Raw genomic sequence first — 26352 nt, 5'->3', positions numbered from 1 at the left:
TTTAGTCAGAAAAAGCAAACCTTATATATTCTATTGCTTTTCAGTTTATTTCAGTGAATATTCAGTATTTGAATAAAGCAATAAAGTACATTTCTTAAGAGTATAATAGTTCCTTAAATATTCAGCATTAAGTTTATTCTTTCTTTCTGTCTTTCTGTCTTTTTTATTTTTTTAAGTTTTTTTTTTTTACATTTATTTATTTTTGAGAAACAGAGTGAGACAAAGCGTGAGCGGGCAGAGAGACAGGGAGACACAGAATCTGAAGCAGGCTCCAGGCTCTGGGCAAGCGGTCAGCACAGAGCCTGATGCAGGGCTCAAACCCACGAATTGGGAGATCATGACCTGAGCTGAAGTCAGACGTTCAACTGACTGAGCCACCCAGGCGCCCCAAGTCAAGTTTATTCTTGTGTGTCAGGCACAGTTATAGATTTATGCCCACATATGGCTTTCCCCAGGACATGGTTATTTTGGACCACCTAAATCCACCCACACTTTAAGTATTTAAGCAGATGTGATATATTCATTGATCTCTAAAGATGCTGATAGAAATTATCCTTACCCTGTCACCCTATCCCCTTTGTTATTTGTAGGATGTCCTGAGATTAGAGCTATTTGCACTAGGGACTAAAATACTAATTACCTTGTGTAATTCCAATTTAGTACTCATTAAAAATCTTCCCTAATCAACTGGACTAACTAGCACCAATACCATGGGTCATTGAATTTAAACATTACTTCAGTTGTGCCTGCTTCGGCAGCACATATACTAAACATTACTCCAGAATACAATATTTTAAAATAATATGGCATTATCAATATTTGGATAATGGAATCTATACTTGAAGAACCAAATTCTAGGAAATGTGTAGACCTAGGAAAGCAATTTCTGATTCTGTTAACCAGAGAAGCATATGGCTACCACATGGCTTACCTTCTGGTCAGTAATACAGCCAGCCACACACACACACACACACACACACACACACACACACATGCACACACACACACAGGGTGTTGCAACTTTTCTGAGAACAAAGAGCATGTTTCGTCATTCTGCCTAATAAACTCATGTTTCCTATCGGTACCAGGGAACGCCACACAAAGCATGTCTTTGAATATCTTTGAATGCCTTCATGCTTAGATTGGTTCCTAAAGGGTTGGGGTTTTCTTGGTATAACATCATTTCCTCAGTGTGTACAATCACAAGGAAATCATGAAAGCTATAATACATTAAATTTAAGATTTTTATTTTCTGGATATGTAGAATTGGAGCAAAATCATATCCTTTTCTTGGGGCCATCTGGTAACCTCACAAAAAAGGAAAAAGTAAACATGTTTCTAGTTGCTTTGAACAAACCCATATGCTGCCAGTCGTTACTAAAACTGGCCAATGAGAGAGTTGAATTTCACTAGTGTATTCTGAGATATACTCTGATCATCCTGTAGTTTCTATAGCTAGATTCTGGGCAGATATATTTTCTTTCTTGTATTTTCATTTCATACTTTCCAAAGACGATCTATAATTAATTGATATGTTCTATTTTTCTCTATAATTCACCAATAATAATTTAGCCAAAACAAACAGGAAATTCTCCTGGAAGTCTGATCCCTAATGAATTCTGAAACTAAGCTCAGCATATTAAAGGAAGTAATTAAGAAGGCACCCCATTGTGTTTAGATATGCTGGGTCAGCCAAAACAGGATTTTTCTATTTTTATGAGCTTTTGTCAAATTTAAACTATGTTACATTTTAAAACAAAAATTTAAAAGAATTTCTCAGTAGCCTTACTACTCTGTAAATATTTTTTAAAATTATTCTTCATGTAATGTAAAGATGACTTTTTGAAACAAATGGCCTAGATGTGCCAATAAAAGTACCTATTCAATTTGCCAAAAAAAAAAAAATACCACAAGTATTTTCTAGTTAATTGTGTGCACACATTCCGTATAACATAGCGGCCACGTACTAACCATTAATTGTGAAGGACTATAGAGGTCATCCGGTTCATCACCTTACTTCAGAAAGGACTGATCCTGTATTACCCCTGGAACATGGTTGGTTAATGTGCCCTCCAGCTAATGTGCTTTCTTATCTCTTGCTTTTACACTTTGTTTTTTTACATTGCAGTCCTAGTCCTAACCTGCCTTTTCATGGTGCTCATGGTTTGCCAAGCACTGCTGCACTTTTCACACTGGTGCCTCTAACCCTTCTAATGGCTCCCTTGACTAGCGACCGCCAGACTTTTTCTTTTGTTCTCTTGCTTCTTACTGAATTCAACTCTGACTTTAGATAGACTCTCCTCTCTTTCTTCTCATATTCTCGTGTTCATACTTCCTTCTCACTCTTTTTCTTTTTCTACCCTTGTCCCCTATTTGTGTCACTGCATTATCTCCTGCCATTTTTTCCCCCTTCTCCTCCTATCACCTTTTTCTAGCACTTTCACCTATCCTAAAAATCCTTAGCTGGCAGTCTTTGCTGGGTCCTGAGCTCTCAAGGTAAGCAGAGGGAGTGTCTAGAACTCCCAAGCCTGCACCACCGACTTGTTCCCATCCCTGTTGGGGGCAGAAGTCTAATGGGCTCGCAGACAGCAATTGCAATCATCAGTGCGCAGTGCCAGTTTGGTCTGGAGATAATCACTCAGTCAGTTACATTGCCATTCAGATTAGCAGTCTTGTGAGAAATAAAAGCCCGCCCTCTCTGATGAGTGTTTCACGTACATTCTTCCCAGTAAAGATCTTTTAGAGCAGTGTTTAAGAAATGTGAGCTCGGGCCCCTCCCCCGTTCATGCTCTGTCTCTCTCTGTCCCAAAAATAAATAAACGTTGAAAAAAAAAAAAAAAAGAAATGTGAGCTCGCATCAGTCACCTGGAAGGCTTGATAAAACAGATTGCTGGGGCGCCTGGGTGACTCAGTCGGCTAAGCGTCCGACTTCGGCTCAGGTCATGCTCTTGCACTCTGTGAGTTCAAGCCCCGCGTCAGGCTCTGTGCTGACAGCTCAGAGCCTGGAGCCTGTTTCAGATTCTGTGTCTCCCTCTCTCTCTCTGACCCTCCCCTGTTCATGCTCTGTCTCTCTCTGTCTCAAAAGTAAATAAACGTTTAAAAAAAAAAACAGATTGCTAAACGCACCCCTTTCTGCAGTGGAAATTGGACATCGGCAGTTCTGGCTGACCGTGCCGTGCCCACACTGCCTGTCTGCAGGTCACTGATGGAGTAGCACTACTGCTCAGTTCTTTTCAATTTTCTGATCACGAACTTAAATGATTCTGGCTCATTTCAAGGCCAATTACCTGTATTCTTCTTCCTTTGGAAATGATTTTCAGACAGTCCCTGGGGAGTGACTTTCGGTCATGACGTTACGTTCTTACGGCTAAGGAACGCAAATCTCTTCAGCTTTTTACAAAATGTATGCTGTAAATCTGTTATCGCTGTTAATTACCCTCTTCCATTTCTCCTACCGGTTGTCTGCGCCATCCTCCGGTTGCAGATAGGCAAAACAAACTTAATAATCTATACGGTGTTTCACTTGAAAAGAGACTTGTCTAATTTAGACTTTGGTATGTGGATTAACTTCTGGTTTCCGTGTATTTTATTTATTTATTAATACACATGGGTATAGGTGTGTATTTGGCACCTGTGAATAGATGGCACCAACACGTACCGTGCAAAGTGAACTAGGATACAAAAAATTTAACCTATGCATCTAGCAGTCAAGTTGCTTTGCAACTCTTTAGGGATATAAAACAAAACAACAATATGACAACAAAACAAACAAAATCCCAGTGAAATAGAACTTTTAGAACTGGAGTGGACCAGGTAAACATCAAGCCTTGAGTAGCAAAACAAAATTGAAACAGTAATTCAACGGAAAATGGTTGAGTCAGTCATGCTTAACTGAAAAAAGGGTGACCCTGATAATGATTGTTCCTTTGAATATCAGTACCCATACAAATATCTTGATATATGCCACCTTTTGTAATCATTGGTTGTGATATATGCCATCACTTGATATAGCCACCTTTTGTAATCATTGGTTGTGTATGTCCTGTCTTCAACTACCATTGATGGCCCTCCAAGACCGAGATGATGTCTCATGCATTTTCATATTACCAACACTTAATATAGCATAAGTATGCGTTTCCAACTTACTGTTGATTAAATAAGGGCAAGTGGACATAAGCTGGTTGGCAAATAGAATGGTCATTAAATCAGTTTTGTAAAGCTTACTAGGTAATTTCACATCAGCCATATTAAAGATCCTTCTAGGAGGTACCGTCTAAGCCCAAGCACAATGTCCTGCGTGTAGAAGGACCTCACTACATCAGCTCATTCAATGGGTATTCATTATTTATTAAAAGTCTAACTGACCTACTCAGGGTCTTTTAGCACTTGTTAATTTATTTTTTCCTCCTGACAACCTAATGATACTGGGCAGGAGGTACAGCACACAATTAAAAAATAATTTACCTAAGGTCACAGTGGTGGAGCCAAGATTCAACCAGGGAGTCTCCCAAGTCTGTGCTTTTGATGACTACACTGTATTATCTTACCTCTCAAAGCATGCCCATCACAGTCTTCATCTCTGCAACAAGGTGACACTCTCCCTTGCATTATTTCTTTTCGCAGAGTTGGACATTGTTGCTTCCAAGGTATAATGGGATGTGTGGTACGTGTGGGTTTGATGTTTCACTTTGATCTAGCGCTAGCTAATACACTTAACGTGATTCAACTTTTAAAAATAGGAGTCAATCTTGGCCAACATTTCATCCTTCTTTGAGCTCCTAAAGGACTTCATATTATTCTCTTCTCAGACCAGGATTATTATGGAAGACTGGTATACATCCTGCAGGGCAGAAATGTTTGTTCAGTAAATCAGGAAACATATAAAAGAAGTCTGGGGAGAATTCTGGATCCTCCTGAAATTCATGAGCAGACTTTTCTTTTTGAATGTAATCACAGTAATTATAAAAGTATGGTTAATAACCGTTCTTACATAATTTTCCATTTTTTCATTAAGCCCACATTCCACCTGGTTATGTGTACAAGGAAAAATGGGTCAAATTTATATTAACAGTCATTGACTTACAAGGGAAATAGTAACCTAGGGCATGTTCCCTTATTTGAAATTAATCTTTGCTTGAAATAACACATCTAGAAATTTCTCTTAAATATGGCTTTTGAGTAATAATGAATATACTTAATACTATGTAGAATTGGTAGCTGAAATTGCACAGTGAAAAAACAAATCAAAGGCTAGTTGTTTCAATTCCTCAAGGTAAAGTTTAAGAGGAAATGAAAATTCTCCCTGATACCAGTCTTCTGATTAACACAATATATGCTACAAAATGAACAATATATGAAGAAAATGCAAAATTGTTTTAAATCATTGATGGTGAATCTATCTTCTGTCTGTCTTATTGCTATAGCACATATTGAATCTGTAAATTCTCGTATCAGTGCCTATGCAATCAGGATATTCTACTTCCGTAATAATTTTATTTCTTATCCATCCTTGCATAATTACAATTGCGTTCATTTTTCCATGTTATTATTCAAGAAATTAACAAAAACAATGCTTAAAATATCGGGAAAATATTTTGTTACTAGATGACAGTATCTATACTATATCCAAGCAATTCAGCTCCCTTTCCCTCTTCATTTAATTTCCCCATTTCTGCTTCTCCTTTCACAGATACACACTTTGGTCACAATACTCTGTTTCACACTGTCCTGGACAGTGTTACAGTGTTGGTCTTCTCTGAATTACTTCCATGCATGTATACATAAATATTACATATATATATATATCTTCTGTCCAGTGCTCATTAGGCTTAGAGCATGGGAAAAATAGAGATATGTACTAGTAGTACATACATGTTATTATTAATATACATGTTTGTTTGTATACATATCTATATTTTTCCTATATATATGTACATAACAATCCATTAGAACATACTATTAATATATGTGTTGTTTGTATACATTTCTATATTTTTCCCATGCTCTAAGCCCAATGAGCACTGGACAGAAGATACAATTCTTATATCTGTCTTGTCATTAGTAAATCTTCCCTGGAAACACTCATGAACTGTCTGTTGAGATATTCTGACTTCAGCGTATACTTTGTGGTATATGGCCTGGTCCGTGCTCAAAGGCTAATATTGCTTGAAGGCAAAAAATTTTAGGGGGAAAATATGTCTTGCTGGCATCCTCATGACTAACACAATATACGCTGTGGGTAGACTTCCTGCTTTCTACCACCGATTTTGCCTCCTGGCAAACAGTTTTGAATTTTAAGGCTGATAGCAGTATGCCAGTGCCAGGGCTGTAGCAGAGAAACTGGAAAGGTGTTTCTGTACTTTAAAACACAGGTTTCACCGTGGCATAAGGCATCTCCAAACTAATTGTCAATGGAACAGTGGGGAAAACCAGCTGAGGATTGGTGGAAGCCCATTGCTGATCCGAAGGGTATCATTGTCATTGCTGACACTTGGGAGGACAGACCAGTAACTGTAAGGACGGCGGCTGGATGAAACTATGGCTAGACTTTAATCAGAGTGTTAGGAAGAGGGATTGCTCCTATACAGCACTGGGCATGCTTTTCCATAAGGACCATACTGTACCTATCCTGTAAAATGCTCTTCAGTTAAAGCCGCTATTGTTGAGGACATGCTTTTTACCTTTCATCTGTCAAAGAATGATAGAGACAAATCCAAAGAATACATGGGCCAGTTTGAAGGAGCTTCCACAAGACAAACTTGAAATAATATGACCGTCAAAATAAATAACATATTAACGGATTATGATCGATGGGATAAAATAAGAATACAGTGAAGTCCAAAATAATGTCAGTAAATAGGGGAGAATGGAAAGCTTTTCCTTATGATAGAAATCTAACTTCTTACTGGAGAAAAAATGATGCCAATTGAAAAAAATTACCATTTGGCAGGATTTTGGATTCCTGGACCCCATTTCAATGGGGCAGGATAGGGATGCAGTTTTCCCTTAACATCAACGGTTCTCTGGACACCAACTCCAAATGGATGTCCTACAGTTCAACCTATTCTGACACCATCTACCTCGAGATAGCAACAGCTTGCTGGTCATGGGCTCAGTTCTACAGGACTTTTCTTCTCTACCCCCACTTCAGATGCCAGTCTAAAGCACAGGTTGTTGTTACCTGTACTTCTGGCTGCCTGGTTATAAATCAGAGGTTCCCATTATTCCCTCCTTGGGTTTGATGAATTTGCTAGAGCGGCTCACAGAACTCAGGAAACCCCATTTATTCACCAGATTGTCTATCTGTGATAAAAAGATACAACTCAAGAACAGCCAGGTAGAAGAGAGGCATGGGACAAGGTATGTGGGAAGGGGCACGGAGCTTCTCTGCTACATCTCCCTACATGGCAGTCTCCCTACATCTCTATGTGTTCACTAACTTAGAAGCTCTACGAACCTTGTCCTTACGGGGGCTTCACGGCATAAGCATGGTTGATTAAATCACTGGCTTTGGGTGACTGATTTAATCTCCAGCCCCTCCCTCCTCAGCGGAGGTCGGGGGGGGGGGGGGTAGGACTGATAATTCCAACCCTCTAATTACATGGTTTGTTTCTCTGGTGACAACCCCTGTCCTTAGGTGGTCTAGGGGCATTGCAAAAGTCACCTCATTAAAATAACACAAGATACCTGTATTGCCCTCCTGGCTTAAGAAATTCCCAAGGTTTTAGGAGTTTTGTGTCAGAAATGGGAGGAAGACCACATGTATTTCTTATTAGAAATCACAACCATCTTAGTAATAACTGATTCAGGCAAGAATCATCTGTGGATGCTAAAACTGGTAGAAAGGTGGATATTACCAGGATATGTAAGTAGTCTCAACTGAGCAATGTTATCACTTGCATCAGTTCTAAGCATCTAAGCATCAGGCTAAGACCACCAGGAACGCACCTGTAGCCGAGCAAGCTGGGATTGTTAATTGTTGCAGTAAGGAACAACACACACCATGAGAAACCATGGGATGGTTCAGTGAAAGGAAGTTAGAAAGGACTTACAGGATTTGGGGGTGGTTAGGTAACTCTGGAGAGCGGTAAAGAAAATGGTTCTGAATTGGAAGCTGTCAGGAAGTACGGGTAATTCTATCATATACAGAAGGAAGGAAGACTAGACTGAAGCTAGAGCTATAACTGGCTAAGCAGCCACAGGCATACATACTACCCAAGATAGAGGGAGGTTTGGCCATTAGTGCAATGATGACAGTGTTCATTGTTTTGTCTGTGTTCAGACATGATAATGGAGGGGTCTTGTCACAAGGTCCCAGAGTGGCCTTGACTAATATTGATATTCTGGGAAACAGTTTCTGTTCAACACAAGAGCACCGAGGCCCAGCTCTGAGTGCCAGTGCATCTCCTAGCAACACCAAGGCCAAGATGGTGGCATTCTCAGACAGCAGAAGTCAGGGACTGCTTTTCTTTTTCTCACTAGTAACCCATTAACCAGAACCAACCAAATCAACATCACATGCCTACTGATATGAAAAGGAAAACAACATCACTCTTGGGGCATTCCTGCCAAAAATACATACCTGAACCTAATCAGGGGGAATATCAAACACAAACTGATTGATAGGCTACAAAAGAGCAGGCCTGCATTCCCCAAAAATGTCAATATCATGAAAGAGATTGAGAAATCGCTCTAGATTAGAGATGAGCCAAACATAGCAGACTGCAATCTATGAATTGGAATTTTCTTTTGCTATAGCGGACATTACTGGGATAATTGGCAAATCCTAAATAAATCTGGAGTTTAGATGATTGTAGCAGCATTAATTTTCTGATTTTGATAATGATACTGTGATATTTAGGACTCTTTTAGGAAGCACATTGAAGAATTTAGGGGTAAAGGGGCATCATATCTACAAATTATTCTCAAATAGTTCAGAAAACAATGTGTGTGTGTATGTGTGTGTGTGGGGGGGGGGTGCAGAGAGAGAGAAAGGATAAAGTAAAATTTGGAAAATCTGGGAGAATACATGGGAATTCTTTATATAACTTTTGCAACTATTTGTAATTATATCAGAAGTTAAAGAAAAAATGCCTTCCCCTTCCCATTTACCAGTGCTTTTCTTTTTTGAGTAAACTTTATCTTGGTTGATGGGGGATTCAGCCTTGGTGTTTTGGTCACCGCATTCTTGAGTGAAATATCTATTATATGCATATTTACATCTAAATCTCATTTCTTAATTTTTTTATGGCTATTATAAGACTGACAGGGGGTTTCCTTGGGGGGTAGCTAATTCCTTTAGCAGTCCTTATATTTGGTAAAATGTATTATAATTCATCTTTTCTTAATTCCACAGATATGAATTGCTAGGAACATATGCATTCAACTTTATTTTGAAAAATTCTCTTGGTGGTGGAAGCACCGCTTCATTGAGAAGTGATCCACGGGTAAGCATCTAAACATTGCATGTTTTCTCTTTTGTGTCTTTCTTCCATGTGCTGTTGACATTAGCCTGTATCAACAACATTCTATAAAACATAGCATATACACTAATACTACAGGGCTTTCAGTTCAGAATGAGGTAGAAAATAGGAGTGAAGTCTTTTTGGATAACTTAGTGAAAAAGTTATCTTCATTATGAGTGTTGCTTAGAAAACTATCTCAAGATTTAAGAAAAGAGTTCATTTAGACTTAATCTTGAAGCTAAAGAGTATTTGGTCTTCCATAGATTAAGGAGAGCCATTATTTGAGGTAAAGAAAAGTATTATTTTATTATCATTGTCGAGAACAAGCTGCAGCCACCCACATACCATGGAACTGTGTTGAAATATGCCTGGGTCATCCTAAGAAGGAGCTAAAGTCAGTTAACTTAAGCTCAGTCCAATGTATCACTTAGCCTTAAAATTTTCCTATTACTTTGTAATGTTGCTATGTTTAGATCTTCTTAATAATTGACAACAAGTGGTGTCTCTGTAATTTTGAGTAAAAGCGTTGTTACAATATCTCATTTAGTGGGAGTTTCTCATAGGTTCTCACATGTGTATATATATATATATATATATATATATATATACATATATATATTATATATATGTATATATATATATATATATATAATATATATATGTATGAGTTGCCTTACTGAGGACTCCACTGTATCAACCTCACTCAGCATCATTACTTTTGTCAATAACCTGAGATTTGGCACAACTGTTTATTGATTGATTTTTAATTAGAGCACAGGAGTAGGGGGAGAGTGGCAGAGGATTGAGAGAGAGAGAGACAGAGAGAGAGAGAGAGAGAGACAGAGAGAGAGAGAGAGACAGAGAGAGAGAGAGAATCTCAAGCAGGCTCCATGCACAGTGCAGAGCCCAACTCGGGGCTTGATCCCACAACCCTGGGAACATGACCTGAGCCAAAATCATGCATCTGACTGAGCTACCCAGGCACCTCTTTCTTTTCAATTTTTTTGTTTTTTGTTTTTTGTTTTTGTTTTGAGAGGGAGAGATCAGCTTTGGTAAAGGTGGTTCTCAAGATGTGAAGGCCACTTGCCTGAAAATCACCTGCGGTGCTTGTTAGAATGAAGATTCCTGCCTCCACCTCAAACCTATTCATTTGGAGGCTCTTTTTTTTTTTTTTAATTTTTTTTCAACGTTTATTTATTTTTGGGACAGAGAGAGACAGAGCATGAACGGGCGAGGGGCAGAGAGAGAGGGAGACACAGAATCAGAAACGGGCTCCAGGCTCCGAGCCATCAGCCCAGAGCCTGACGCGGGGCTCGAACTCACGGACCGCGAGATCGTGACCTGGCTGAAGTCGGACGCTTAACCGACTGCGCCACCCAGGCGCCCCTGGAGGTTCTTGATGGGAGGCTCTGAAGCTATAAATAGGGACTTTGAAGTTCATTCAGAAAGATGACTCTTTGCCTAAGGTAATACAGTCTTAAACACAGAACTAATTTTGAAATATTAACCAATGGATTTAAGGTTCTTAATTAATTAATAAGTACAACTTCATAAATAAAATGGTAAATATAATTATTAGATAAAATTTAAGTGGGGGTTTTATTGAATGCCCACTGTGAACTCAGAACATTTATGAATACTTAAGTTTTAATCAAGGATGATGGATTTCTAGACAATGTTGCCAAAATGAGTTTTTTTAAGTCACATTTGTGGTCAGTAATCTTGGCAATAAACTTTTTTTACAATATCAATAATTATTCTTTCTTATTTATTCTTCCTGAATTTGGCATTCTGAAAAAAGAACAATTGATAGATATTCTACATTGAAGGTTTAAATATGTAGAGAAAAATCTTCAAGATTTCTTCCATTTAATCTATACAGCAAAATACTTGGTTAAATTATACTCACTTTTTAAAAAAAGACGAAAGGCAGAAATTGTTATTTGAAAACCAAATGGTACAGCCATAAAGGACATTCAGTAGTTCCCCCTCATCTTCAGGGGATAGTTCTAGGTCCCCAAGTTTGCAGATAGTTCGGTGAAAACACAGATACTACCAAACCCTATATATACTATGTTTTTTTCCCATACATGTATACCTATGATAATGTTTCATTTATAAATTAGGCACAGTAAGAGATTAACAATAATAACTAATGATGGAACAATAACAATGTACTATAATAAAACTTATGTGAATGTGATCTTTCCCTCTCAAAATACCTTATTGTACGGCCCTCACCCTTCCTCTTGTGATGATGTGAGATGATAAAATGCCTGCATGCCTACATGATGAGATGCAGTGACATTGTGACGTAGTGTTAGGCTACTATTAACCATCTGAGGACATGTCAGAAGGAGGATCATCTGCTTCCAGACTGTGGTTGACTATGAATAACTGAAACCAAACGAAGCGAAGCTCGGATAAGGGGGTGGGTACGGGATAAAAAAAAAATCTGGTCCCTTTCATCAAAAGTAAAGACAAAGGCTGGGAGATCCATAATTTAAGGAAACAAAAAAGAGTTTAGACTGTCATATTTGACTTGGCAGTGAGGTGTACAGGATGATTACCTCTAGTTATTGCTCAACTGAATTCCAGAAAGTTCAGGAGGTGAAAAGACAATGAGGGTCACCAGCAGGGAAGGTAATGGATACTGTCACCCCTTCTGTAGATGAACGGACAGGACATGAAGAGTTGAACCAATTTACTATAGGTTCAAGCGTCCAATGCTTGATTTCATCTCAGGTCATGATCTTGCAGTTCAGTAGGTTCAAGCTCTTGGAAATCTCTCTCCCTCTCTCTCTGCCCCTCCCATGCTCTCTCTCTGTCTCTCAAAATAAATAAGCTTTAAAAAAAAAGTTATTGAATTTATTTTATTTTTTTAATTAATTGTGTGATTCAAATTCAGTTCCACTCACACGCTTTTTTTTTCCTAAGTAATCTCTACACCCAGTGTGGGGCTTGAATGCACGACCCCAAGATCAAGAGTCACATACTCTAACTGAGCCAGCCAGGCGCACCCCCCACTCATGTGCTGTCCACGTAAAGAATGGGTGTGAATAAAATGCAAGTAATCCGACTTAATGGGATGTCCTAGCAGAAGGCAACCAGGATAAAAAATCAGTGAACTTAATTCAAACATAAAGGTCTGTACCTACAGAGAACACTGGCGGCCTGGTGCTTAAAGAGAGAGCTGTCCACTTGGACTTCTTCCAGTTAAGAAATTTGAGACAATGTAAAATCAAATTTCCCTTTTTTTTTTTTTTTAGTGTTGCTTAAAGTATTTAGTTATGAATCAGCTTTAGCTGAATCACACTGAATTTTGTTTTAGTGTGGAGTGGGTTAAGAGTATGTGTAATTACAAATATACCAGAATGGTACGCTTACCTCCCTTCAAATTAAGTTTAGAAATGAAAGAGATGTTATTCTTTTCAAAAACATAGCAATAATATATATTGCTACAAAATATTGATGAAACAGTGTGTTTATATCATTTAAAGTTTCTGTACCATTGAACATGTGTAATCAAAGGAACCACTGATTGCCAGGACCAACTGCTTCTAAACTTTTGCCCCATTTTTCCTGTTCTTCTTGTGTAATTACTTCTTCACTAGAGTATGAGTGATTTCTTTCTCTTTTTTTTTTTTTTAATTCAATGAGGCACTGCATTGTTTAAACAGTTAAATAGTGAATCCTGTTAAGATTTTCTAAGTACCAGACAGTAATTCATCTTCTGTTTCCGGTAATTGCTCACTGTGAAAATTCACCAAGAACCTCAGTTAAGACTCTCTGAAGGGCCTGAGTAATTTGATTTTCATAGGCCCCAGGACCATTCACACTTGGAGGGTTTAGAGAACATGTCATTCTAATCCAGCTCACGACACTTCACAGATGAGGCCTTCTAGGCCCCAGGAGTCTCCGAGATCTCACACACCATCAGAGAGGAGTATCTGAAGCTAGCCTGATACTAAGAAAGTTCTGCATTCAATTACCTGTCGTTATATCCTTAGAATGTCTATGCATTTACATTTTTGAAATATAGTGAATAGGATGGCATTGATCCCCAATCAATTATTATTATTGTTATAATTGCCAATGCTGTCCTGCTTGGGGAACAGCAATACCTCATTTCTTCCTCTATCATGGGTACGATTACAGTGGTGGCATTTCAGATATGTGGCCTTTCAAATATGTAGCGCAAGGCTATTGCTACATGTGCTTTTCTTAACAAACCTGGGTTACCAAATACGCATATTTACTATTGCCTCACAATGATAAGTTAGAATAAAAAGGAAATAAGATGAATTTATTAAGAAGTAACGTGACTTGCCATTTTTTATTTGTATTTTAAAACGCAATATGCTTTACATGTCGTGGGGCATCTCGAAATTCTTAGTCATTCCTCGGTATGTCCTTTTATCATTTCAAACATGGACGTTTGGGGGGTTTGTATGTTTTGAGAGGCATCTTAAAACAAAAGACTGGTCTTTACCTTTGTTTTTACGGATTATAAAGGACTTCACTGGTGGTGAGCAGCTGGAGGACCAGAGCTCTGCCGAAGCTTCCAAATCTCCCAAGTGTGATTTGTTCCCTCTCTGCCCGCTGCCTACTGACCGTGCCTCTGTGGGCGCACTCAACGCCCCAGCTCTAAAGGTGCCTGCTTTCTGCTCCCCACTGTGGCTCTGGGCCGAGTCCTTAGCAGGGGTCTATGAGTAAAAGCATGTCCTTTGTCTATACCGCATTCTTGGGTGACTGTGGTATCAAAGCAGAAGGGAAAAGCACCTCTGTCCTTGTTTCTCTGAAGAATAACACATATGATATTACCGATGATGCATTGTGTTATGAATCTCCATGCAGTGATACAGTACGTTCAGTACATTTGATTGTGTTTAATCCTCTAAACATTCCTTTGAAATATTCCCGTTTCAGAAAGATGAAATCGAGGCTCAGAGGTGGCAAGTGACTTGTCTGAGTTCATTTAGCTGTGAATGACACCACACGACCTTAAACTCGGGATTTTTGCCTCCTTCCTCTATGTCCCAGCTGCCTCAACCTGTTGTTAATTTATGTGAAGCCTGGATTTACTTTGGTCGTGATTCTTCATAAGATTAAATGCACATTCTTTGGTTTTGCTCAATGTTATTTTATGGTTAGCACAACAAACAAACAAACAAACAAAACCCCTAAATCCTGTCTGGCTGGAACTGCAACCTTTCATCTTTGTAAGGACAATAGGCAGGATTGAGGCCCTCATAATAAAGTGCTAGCCAGCCAGGAAGGAAGCTGGGGAAGTCTTCCTCCCAGGAGGTAATTGATTCCTAACACCCTAGGTAGCACTGAGTTTGAAGGCTCCATGAAAAGGTGTCTGCTGTTTTCTTCTGCTTCCAGGGGGATGTGCACAGAGCCTTTATTCTCCCCAGTCCCTTAGAGTTAGCCAGTGAGGGTCTCTGTGTCCACTGGGCCAGACCTAAGCATATGTAAACGAACCGAAGGCGGAGAAAAACATGTTATTATCTGTGTGCCCCCAAATGTAATAACCTTAAAAATGTAAGAACAACAACAAACTAATTCTAAAGGAGGACAATAATTTTAAAACATGAAGTTTAGGGGCACCTGGGTGGTTTAGTCAGTCAAGCCTCCAACTTTGTCTCGGGTCATGACCTTGTGGTCCCTGAGTTCCAGCCCTTTGTCGGGCTCTGTGCTGACAGCTCAGAGCCTGGAGCCTGCTTTGGATTCTGTGACTCCCTCTCTCTCTGCCCCTCCCCTGCTCATGCTCTGTCTGTCTGTCTCTCTCTCAAAAATAAACATTAAAAAGTAAAATAAAAAATAAAATAAATCTTAAAAAAATAAAACACGAAGTTTAGAAAACCAAATTTATCAGGCTTAGGGGCCAGGGAAAGAAGGTGTAAGAAGTAGTAAGTCTGGGATGACCCAGGTTTTGCTTCTGACTCTGTGCCCTTGGGCAAGACATCAAACACCCATGTCTAAGGAGGGTATGGGACTTCGTGGCCACTCAAGTGCTGGGGCCTTCCTCGTGAGGGAATACTAGTAACCAGAACCTTAATCAGATCTTTCTCACTATTGCAGTAAAATAGCTGATGCTAAAAATTAGACCCCATGGCACTAGAGATGCAGGAAAATGAATTCAAATTCAAAAGAAAAGGTGTGAGATCTAAGTTTAGGGTTAGGTATTTCATTGAGCTGAGTACAGCACCTGACATATAGCAGGCGTTTAATAAGTGAATGGATGACAGGTGGATGGACGGATGGAAGGTCAGTCCTTCCCTGGTGGTGATGGACCTGGGGACAGAGAAACCTGCAGTCGAGTCCTGATCCACATGAACACAGTGAAGGAGGCAAAAGTATAGGCCTTAATTTCTTCCTGTGTAAAATAAAACCGAGATGGCACTTCACAAGGTAATGAGGATTAAGTGAGAAAATGCTTAGTTCAGGTCCTAGTACGTAGGAAGCACACAATTTTGTGATCAGATCCTCTGAGGACTTCTCTGAGGAACAAAAAGGCTCCAGGGGCGAGAAGTGTGCAGGTCGGAAATCTGTTAGCCTTCCAGGCTTCTGCTGGACTCTGTACCTTGTCTCTGAGAGTGGGACCTCTTTCTCCTGGGACCCACGATGAGCTCAAGGACTCTAAGATGAGGCCCAGAAGTTAAGTGGGCTCTGTGAGCCCCAATTTCAGCCTCCTTTGCCCAGAAAACCAGCAGAGTCTTGGTCTGTGCAGCTGGGAGAAATGGACCCAGGCCTGAGCACTGCGGGTGGGGCTGCTGTCAACGTCCTTTCTGCAGGAGGATGGGGAAGCAGTGTCTGAGGTGAGGCTCAGTTGACCTTCCAGTGAAGTCTATGTGTTGACCAGGAAGGCCTCAGCTCTTTCAGAATTCCTAGGCCAGACCTGGCAACACATTTGCGTGCATTTAAGATATCTCAGGGAGACTTGTTGAATGTAGCCGACTTTCATAAAATCTGGAAAACAAGAGGTCTTTCCAGCAACCCATGGGGATGTTCCTCGCTCTAAATGAACAGTTTCTGGTTTAGGAAGGAGAACTTTCTAATGTTAGATTTCTCTTGGGCCTTTCCTTCTAACAGCAGTTTTTCCCCCATAGTTCAGCTAAAATTGATGCAGGCAGAAGAGTATTAGTGGGAGTGTACCTATCAGCATACAACCATATATTTATTGGTTATGTGCCTCTAGGAAGCAATCAAAAACTGACTGCTCAGCCACAAAAATATATACAACTCAGAGAAGGGTGAGGGTTGCCTTTTGTAAGGTGAGGTCACCATAGGGAGGTCATATCCATTGGGCCAAAAGAGCTCATTTTAGGACGCTGTGTTTTTTCGGTTGAGAAGCAGCCTAATCTTCCCTAACCATTCCCAGTTTAAGAGGTCTGAGAATACTTCAGAAGTAAGACAAAGGAAAATGTTCTACAGTCTCCTCCGGGTTACCCAAGGCCGAATTCCCGCAGGCGGGGCAGGGGAAACGCAAATCAGCGTGGCACTCTCTTTCACAAAACCTCCAGAGGGGATGAAGCCATTGAAGGGCTAGGGGTGAATTCTCCTTAATGCATTTTTGCTCTTAAAGAATATTCTGTGGAGCCTTCAAACAGTTTTCCATACTTCTGTCTCTGCAGATTCCCCAGGCGGAGACGGTCGTAGGCCTTAATAAGCCGTATTAGTGACCACCAGAGACGGAAATCGCTAATTACGAAGTCCCCTTTGATCTCCCCCAGCCGTTTGGTTCCCGACACTGGAGGTTCAGGCATCTATGCTTTCTTAGAACTGGATGCGACTAGCGAGCCTTAGAGTCCGACCTCGGGCCTGCAGTTTAACTTATGCGCCGAGGTCTGGATCAGATTTTAAAAAATTTCCAGACTGCCCAGATTTTAAAACCAGCCACAGAGCTAGTGTGCGGCTGGAAGCTAACAAACGCCCAAGTATCTGATTAATTTCAGTAACTCAGGACCTCCGCGCTTTAAATTTTGGGGGCAGAGTGGGGAAATAAATTATTTAAAATTTCCAATTCGCTGCCTTTCTCCCCTTCTCCATCTTCTGCTTTCAATTCGTTTGTGGGAAATGGAGTTTTCTCCTCTATGCTGGGACTGTAATGTGATTCGGGATCACTTGTGAAATGAACAGAAGTCACCACCGGCAAACGGGACCACTGGGGCAGAACGCTGACGGCAGGCCGGAGGTGAGAGCAAAGGCTGGGCCTCCGAGGATAATTAGAAGCCAGCCTCCTCCCCGCCTGGTCTCCGTGGCCCCCCTTCATCTTCCAGGTAAGATGAATGGCCCTTCATCCATCATCCACAGCCCAGCCTCCTCCCCCAGGCAAGCGGAGAATCTGCTACCCTAAGAAACCTATTAGCCCCGAATTGGGCAGCTTTGTGGAGCCAACCGAGGCTCTCTATTGTGGCCTTTGTCTGCGGAATTTAAGCATTTACATGACGCATTAGCACGGAACTCCGCGCAGGGTCGGAACACCGCGTGCCAAACCTGGCGCGGACCGCGAGTTAGCAGCTCCCTCACCCGGCTGCTCCCGGGGACCACCCTCGCCGTTGCGCCTGGGTCACGCTGTAGGCGCTCTGGCAAGGAACGCCATACCACATCCTTCCTTGGCCACCTCCGAGCGGCTGCGCTTTGAAAGAAATCGGCGACGTTCTGGTGGGTGAACCCGAGCTGGGTCCATCTGAGCCTGAAGCCAGAGAAATAAACTTGACTTTAATCCAGTTCTCCAGGCCGTCGTTGGGGGCTTCGCCGTTTTTCAGCTTACCGTTTGGAGCCGTGCGCTCAACGGTCACTGGTGCCTCCGAATGCAGAGGCTTCTTGGGTTCTATTCGCCAGTTTGCGGGACCTGGACGCCGACCCGCGCACCAGCTGAGAGCAAAAAGGATTCGAGCAAAAAGCATTTAAAGGGGAGAACGATCCGCGGCGCGTGGGACTACGGCTCTAGGGAATTTAGGAAGGAATCCGCAAGCTTTGGAGGCACGCACTCTTCGCAGAGTAAATGCAAACATTTTAGTAAGGTAAGGTCTCTGGGTATCCAATCCTTTAGAGGGAGGTGGTTCGGCTCAGAAATCTCGAGGGAGAGGGCTTTTGCACCGAAAACGTTCCCGAAACGCCCAGAATGCACCCCAGTTCAGACAGGTGCAGGAACTTTTTGTGTGGCCACGCCTCGTTCACTACTTCAAACGGCTGCCCAGCGGACGGAAGTGCTTAGGTCGCGAGCGCCAGAGGGAACCTGCGTCTGGAAGGGGCTCTCGAGAAAGAACCCCGGACCTGGGGGGCCCCAGACGCGTTCCAAACACCCCGCAGCCCCGCGCGCCCCTCGCCGCGAGCGGCGCTTGTAGCCGGTGCCCAATCAGCGCTCTTGCCGGGTCTGTGACGGCGTTCATCCCCGCCCCCCTGCCTGGAATAAAAGGCCTCGGAGAAGGCTCCAGGCTAGAGCTCCGCGATCTGCCCTGTACCCCGGCGCGGCCCCCAGGTGCATTTGGTAGCTTGTTGCTCACTGCGCCCGTCCCACTGACCCCGCGGTCAGCCGCCGTCGGGTCCTCATTCTCCTCAGTCCCCAGTGCGAGGCGGCCGAGCCAATTTCCAGGCTTTCTCCCCTTCCCCTTTTGCTCCCCCTTCCTCCGCGGCAGCTCCAGTCCCCCGCGGCACTGGGCCGCTGGCCTGCAGGTGAGCAGCAGCGCCCCTGTCCCGCGAGCTCGCCTAGCCCTGCCGGTGCCGGAGCGGCGGCGGTCGCCCCTGCCTCGGCCCACCCCACCCCCAACACTCCCTTTTCCCTGCAGGATGAAGAACCCAATGCTGGAGGCACTGTCCCTCTTGCTGGAGAAGCTGCTCCTCATCTCCAACTTCAAGCTCTTCAGTTCCGGCGCCCAGAGCGAAAACAAGGCGAGGAACAGTTTCTATGAGATCAGCCGTTTCCTGCGCGGCGACGTGCTGGAGGTGCCGCGGACCCACCTGACCCACTACGGCATCTACCTGGGCGACAACCGTGTCGCCCACATGATGCCCGACATCCTCTTGGCCCTGACCGACGACAAGCGGCTCACCCAGAAGGTGGTCTCCAACAAGCGTCTCATCCTGGGCGTCATCGGCAGGGTGGCCAGCGTCCGCGTGGACACAGTGGAGGACTTCGCCTACGGAGCCGACATCCTGGTCAATCACCTGGACAAGTCCCTCAAGAGGAAGGCGCTGCTCAACGAAGAGGTGGCGCAGAGAGCGGAGAAGCTGCTGGGCTTGACTTCCTACAGCCTCCTGTGGAACAACTGTGAGCACTTCGTGACCTACTGCAGATTCGGCACCCCGATCAGCCCCCAGGCTGACAAGGTACACGTGTGACTTGCCTGTGGGCTCAGTGGGGACACCCTTTCCTATCCCTGATTTTTTTCCATACCCTGGGATCAGGGATTGAGTTCTAGAATGAGTAACGACCTCTTCGGTGTCCCTACGGGAGGCCAAGTAAATAAATAGAGCTGTCGCTTGCAAGATAACCTCCAAACGCGCGGTTAAAAAGTGTGGCAATGCGGTACCGCTGCCAGCGATTCCAAGAGATCTACCCAGTTACTGCTGCAGAGGTCGCCAGGGTGTCCACCCAGCTAGTCGAAATGATAGAAGAACAGGTGGGGGTGGGGGTCAACAGAAAATCTGTCGCCGTGTGCTTACAGATTTCCCCAAGAATTGCAATAGGAAAAAAGGCGTTCAGAGTTTGTAATTAAGCTGTAACCCTGTGTGCAAATTGTTGTGCCTTTAAAATTAAGCAAGCTATGCAGGTTTTTCCGTCTGTAAAATGCAGAGAGTGAATTCCCTTTGCTTAATATAAACTATCAAAATTCCCAGTAAGAAGACGTCCGTGGTAGATCCCTTACTCCTGCGTCTGGCTTCACAGAAGTCATTTCCTTGGTATTCTGAATTCTTTCCTTGAAGGCTTTAATCCCCTTGTGGACTTCCTCATTGTTAAGCATCCTTTAAGGATTAGTTCCTAAGGTGGGTTAGATTGTTTATGGGTTCCCCAGAGAGAAAAACAATTGGTTTTCTAGAAGATTCATTAAATGTTGTAATTTTTATGGGTGCTTTTAAAAAAACAGTATTAGCATTCAAGATGATTGAATCCGTCACAGAGCCAAAGGAGGGAAAATGGATTTTTTTCTTTCGTTTTGAAACCTTAACTTAAAGGTAGTTAACATTTTAAACTTGCAACTTCATTCGCAATTAGAAGCTTTCTCAGCCTTCACTGTAGTTGTTAAAGAGGTTATTGTTAATGTTCGCTCTTAATGGAAACCTGGGCTATCATGTAATGAGCTTCATATTTTAATCTTCATGTCTAGATATTTTTCAGACCAAGAGAATGCGTCCATGCAACCACTTTTGTTCTGCTCCACATCTTGATCAATTTTTTGACCTATATGGGAAAAACCTTTCTCTCCTCTGTGGCAGAGCATAAAAGTATCATGCTTTTTATACACTGGAATATGAAACCCTAGTAGATTATTTATTGAGCCGCAAAAGACTCAATCTAAGAATTGTTTTCTAAGTTAAATAAAAATGTAGTTAGAGCACTGTGCAATGATTTAAGAAACACAACTCCAGTCCAGGCCTGGTTGGAAATGAACTCCACGACATTTACAAACACTGGCTCCAAAAGTGTACAAAAGGAAACGCGTCAGATTTACTTAGGAACCAAGCAAGTTATTTCTCTAAAGGAAAACAGTATTTCTATCCAGTAATTAGGAGTTACCCTTTCATGGAACACATAGGGCACTGTATTGCATACTTCTACAAAAAAAAAAAACCAGTACAAGTGTTTTTTTTAAGGTAGCAAAATATTTAATCTGCATAAATAACTAGTTGGAGTAGTTTTTCATCTTTGGAAACTTTGTAAGGTTTTACAGAAGTGGAGAAGTGTTTTAATTGCCGCTGCCGCATAGCACCTCTTGTGAAACTGAGTTTTTGTCTTCACTTTGAATGGTGTAACAAACAATTTGGCCAGAGTAGATTTCCCGGGAAATAAAATTCCCATCCCAAATTTTCCAATTCTAAGAACCGGTTTTTGGACATGTCTTGCTTGAGAGAAGAAGATCATTCATACTGAAGGAGGACTAATTTCTACTTTTCAGAATGTAAGGAATTACTTGGTCTGGGGTCTGCTTGTTGAGTTCTTTAATTACATACACTAGTATAAGCCTAACACTGAGAGTTACAAGTTGTCTCTTAAATTTGAGTTTATAAACACTCTGAATAGCACTTTCCCTCATGAAAAGCCCTGAAACTAATTTGAAAATAAATTGGAAGAAAATAATTTACTTTTTTGTAGTGAAGTTCTTTTTAACAAGTTTAGAAATCCTAAAACTAAAGGGAGTTTTATATTACTGTTAACAATTTCAGTGTTTTGTAAACTATAAAGCCCTTTAATTACTATTACTATGCCTTACGCTTTTTCAACTCTTTTTTTTTTTATGTTGCTGGTACTGCTTTTCATTGCCAAAAAATGAATGCAAATACTCCTTTTAATTTCCGGGGACTCAGTGCTCAAAAAGTGCCCCTACAAGTTTCTTAACACCTTCTAGGAATGCAGGACATTGCCTCCTGTTGAGCACCACCAGAGATGCCTCCTAGGCTCATGGCCAAGTGAACAGGACCAGGACATTAGAAATATGATGCTCCTTGAGAAAATCGGCTTTTGCGGGAAGGAGTCACAATGATTCTCTGTTTTTCGTAATTAAAAAATATTAGGGAAAAGATAAAAAGAAGCTTAACTGTATGAAGACAGCTTACTCTTTTACCCAAATGCATATTCTCCCATTATCTGTCAAGCCCTTTTTCTCATTGTCCCGAAAACTTCATTTGGTTTGATCCTCACTTTATGATTGTGTGTTTGGGACTCGATGTTTTGTTCCGTAAAAGGAGACAAATCATCCGTTTGACACGTAAGGAAAACAACATCGGGATAACTGACAGGAAGTTTTGTATTTGTCTAGCAATTGTATAAAAGTATGGATAGAGACAACCTTATGGTCAAGATAGCATGTTAAAATATGTTGGGTTTGTATACTCTGTCCACTAAGAATTTAGAAACCTAGGGGTGCCTGGGTGGCTCAGTGGGTTACACGTCCAACTTCAGCTCAGGTCATGATATCACGGTTCATGGGTTCGAGCCCCGCCTCGGGCTCTGTGCTGACAGCTCAGAGCCCGGAGCCTGCTTCAGATTCTGTGTCTCCCTCTCTGTTTGCCCCTTTCCCACTCATGCTCTCTCTCTCCTTCAAAAATAAAGAAACATTAAAAAAAAAAATAAAAAGAGAATTTAGAAACCTAGCTTTAAAATAAAAAGACATTGGGGTGCCTGGGTGGCTCAGTTGGTTGAGCATGTTGAGCCTCTGACTCTTGATTTCGGCTCAGGTCATGATCACAGGGTCGCGGGACCAGGTCCCAGGTCTGGCTGCGAGGTGCTCATAGACTCTGCTTAAGATTAGCTCTCTCTCTCTGCCTCCCACCCCCTTCTCTCTCTCTCTTACAAAAAAAAAAAAAAAAAAAAAAAAGAATTTAGAAACCTTGCTATCCAGGACTGTATAGTAGGAGACCCTCAAAGCATATACAATGTCATGTCTAGAAAAGGAGCTTAAGATCAGTATGAGTGGCAAAAGTCATATGTAAAAATTGAACAATTCATTGCTAAATTTTGCCCTGACAGGGATGAGGTAGAGAGAATTGTCAACACATGTAGCAGTAATAATAATTACTGTAATGCCTTACATTTATGCAGCATGTAGAAGAATACAGAGTACTTTTGCATGAAAAACCTCATTTGAGCCTCACAACAACCTCAGTATTCCCATGGAGGAGAAGAGGGTAGTGTGGACAAGTTCAATGATTTACATGAGATTTACTCGAGCTAATAAGAGGTGAGCCAGGACTGAAGCATAAGCCATCACTTCTGAATAAAATTAGTTTTTATATTTATATATGAGAAGAATGCCTTCCTCAGGGCTATGGATCATATTTATCTTTATCTCCAGCAGCCAATTTTATGTCCCATAATTGACTGGATTTAATTTATTCGGGTAATGGGACCTGACAAAAAAATTAGATTTTCTATGTCTTTAGATTCTGAGACATATAAAGAAAGTTATCATTGGTATCATCAAATTTTCAAATGAGTTGTAGGAACTGAATTCACCAATAATAGGCTAAATTCTGTTATTCAAGGTTAGAGATTCTTTTGCCTATATAATTTTAGAATATGTTATTGACAAGCAGTATAAAGTTTTCACCTTTAATCCCGAATAACTTTTATGTGGTTACACTCTCTGTAGTTTACTATAAAAGTGCTGTATTTACAAAGGCAAGTGCCATTATGAGCTCAGTTGCCTGAAGCATCATTTCAGCTACTATGGGATGTGAAATCAAGAAACTGAACTATTTACATCTTAAATTCTTTCTGAAGTCATAATAGAAATTCTATTTTGTTGGACAGAAAATATTTGAGAAAATGTTGCTTTACTGTGCTTCTTCTTAGATTTAACTACCTTTTCTAATATTGTTCAATTTTATTTTTCAGTTCTGTGAGAATGTGAAGATAATTATTCGTGATCAGAGAAGTGTTCTTGCTTCAGCAATCTTGGGATTGGCGTCTATAGTCTGTCTGGGCTTGGCATCGTATACTACCCTTCCTGCAATTTTTATTCCGTTCTTCTTATGGATGGCTGGCTGACTTCATATCCCCGTGTCAGTGTGTGTATTCTGTGTGTAAATATGTTTATATTTATAGAGCACAAATCAGTATAAGCATCTTCAAGAAAAATGTGACCTGTAACACTGTGTTCTGGATAAAAATGTGATTAAGAATCACACAGAGTGCTTACTGTGTAAGCCCAAGAACAAAGGCTTTCTCAATCTTCTCAGGCAGTTGCATTTCAAAGCACTGTGCAAATCTTGGAAACATGGCAACTTGTAATAGAGTTCAACATTACAAGAGAACCAGCCCGTAAGGTGATGACCGCAGGAGATTATTTGCGTGTTTGTTGTTTGTTTTTTTTTCCTCTTGTAATCCTTGCTCTTGTTAGACCTGAATTTGAAGACTATAAGATTCCTTGATTGAAATCACTAACTTTATTATAAATGTATTCTTTTTCATTGAAAAACTTACATTAAACTAAAAGAATTTCCCTCATTCAGTTGAAAACATGTTTGATGATTGGCAAAAAAAAAAAAATTCATAGTCTTTTTTTTAATGTATTCTATGCAATTCCCAGTAAGTCAAGAATATTTTCATTACTTGAAACCATGTTGGCAAAGTTAGAGTTTAATGATAAAATAACGACTGGAACTGTAGAAATTTGTGTTTTCCTGCAGAAAAAGCTCCTATAGCATCAGTTGAACAATTCGATTTGACTTTACTCACTAGGAAGCCTGGCATTCAGTTTTTTCTTTTCCTTTTATGTGTCACTGGGGTTACTTTAAACCACTCTGAGAAGTAAATGGGTATAGGATTGAAATAATTCGGGTATTTGGAGTGTGTGTCAATCAAACATGCAGATGTCCACATATACATAGACGGATGAGAGACCAATTTTGTTCTTGATTGCTTTATTATCCACCAGTGTGGTTACTTCGGCATCTGCAGAAGTGAGTGTAAAAGTAATTTTAGTCTGTGTTCTCATGTCTATGGTATGGTTTGCATATATGTCATTGGGTGGTTTACCTTTTTAAGCACTTACTAATGTACTGTATAATTTTTAAAAGCCGTCAGATTTGTCTTCTAACAGGTTTCTTCATTTCATTGCAAAGTACAGTTTATATCCTTCAAAGAAGGATACCACAAAGAAATAACTATTAGAAGTGGTTTTTGAGTGTCTTAGTAACGCCAGGCATGTAAAATTGGTTACACTGAGGCTGTGTTAATATCAGAGTTGAGATGTAGTCCTGTTAAAGCAAGCGTTCAAGTAGTTTTGCAGAATTACCAAATTGTAAAAACTAAGCCACAAGCTAGACTTGCATTTCAAATATTAAAATTTCTTTATAAACTATCAAGAATCACAAAATAATGAGTCACATGGTGAGCGTTAGGGGGAGAGTGGGGTCAGTCACTCAGTGATCCAATCAGAACAAATTTAATAGCAGATTTTATATTCTGTTGGAATTTAACATTCAGTTGGAGTTTAATAATAATTAAACTTTGTTTAATTTAAATGTTTTAAATAGTTAAAACATGAAATGGTAACACTACAGAATAAAGTTTCTCTGGGCATATTCCAACCACTTAAAATTATTTTAAGTATGTATACACTATGAGAACTCCATTGTATTAGTGGTTTTTCACTTACTGTTATTACCCTCGGAGCAAGTGTTTAAATAAATTGATCTTTTAAAAACACGATGTCCTTCTAAATAAATGCCTTTTATTTATTTTTTTTGTGGATTTCAGTATTTTGGGTAGTGAAAACCACTGTCTGATGTTAAATCTGTGTTCAAAGATAATGATCCCTTATTAAATGCTAAGGGAAGTACTTAAGGTTGGAATTAACATAGTCTTACTTCATATGCTTAAAGTGAGATCCAATTCCTCATTCATTTGAGTGTTCATTACATGCCAGGCACTGACCTGTTATAATTTCATGGTCTAGAATTAATATTATTTTTAAGCTACCTATATTAGAGTGTATACAGTGCTATGGTAATACAGAAGAAGGAAAAACAAAATCTTCCTGAAGGTCAGAGAAATCCGAAGTAGGCAATGCTAACATTAGGCTGAGAAACAGCAAGAGGTGATTTTATCACACTGATGTATTTTACTACTTACTGGAAGAGGGTACTGGAAGGAGGTTTTATTTATCTAATATTCCACAACACTAGAATTTGTTAAGTTTAGGACAAAGGGAAATTC

At 40.8% G+C, this 26352-nt stretch overlaps 1 protein-coding gene across 9 annotated transcripts in view; it reads left to right on the top strand.

The window, feature by feature from the left end:
* The window catches only part of LRAT (lecithin retinol acyltransferase), a 263547-nt gene extending 237673 nt beyond the window's left edge, over nt 1-25874 (top strand). For 2 of the 9 annotated variants that reach the window (XM_045055757.1, XM_045055754.1), the window contains 4 exons: nt 9356-9446; nt 17553-18496; nt 19262-19802; nt 24028-25874. In XM_045055757.1, the coding sequence (XP_044911692.1) occupies nt 19263-19802; nt 24028-24180 (693 nt within the window). In that variant the 5' untranslated portion in view covers nt 9356-9446; nt 17553-18496; nt 19262 and the 3' untranslated portion in view covers nt 24181-25874. Of the gene's footprint in view, nt 1-9355; nt 9447-10673; nt 10727-15244; nt 18497-18847; nt 18955-19014; nt 19149-19261; nt 19803-24027 lie in introns of those variants that run through there. The other 7 variants (XM_045055756.1, XM_045055755.1, XR_006596648.1 and 4 more) reach the window with 5 other exon arrangements.
* Nucleotides 25875-26352: the final 478 nt, after the last annotated feature.

Source organism: Felis catus, chromosome B1 (assembly GCF_018350175.1).
Source record: "Felis catus isolate Fca126 chromosome B1, F.catus_Fca126_mat1.0, whole genome shotgun sequence".
NCBI classification, from domain to species: domain Eukaryota; kingdom Metazoa; phylum Chordata; class Mammalia; order Carnivora; family Felidae; genus Felis; species Felis catus.
This window is presented reverse-complemented; position numbering and strand designations above follow the sequence as displayed.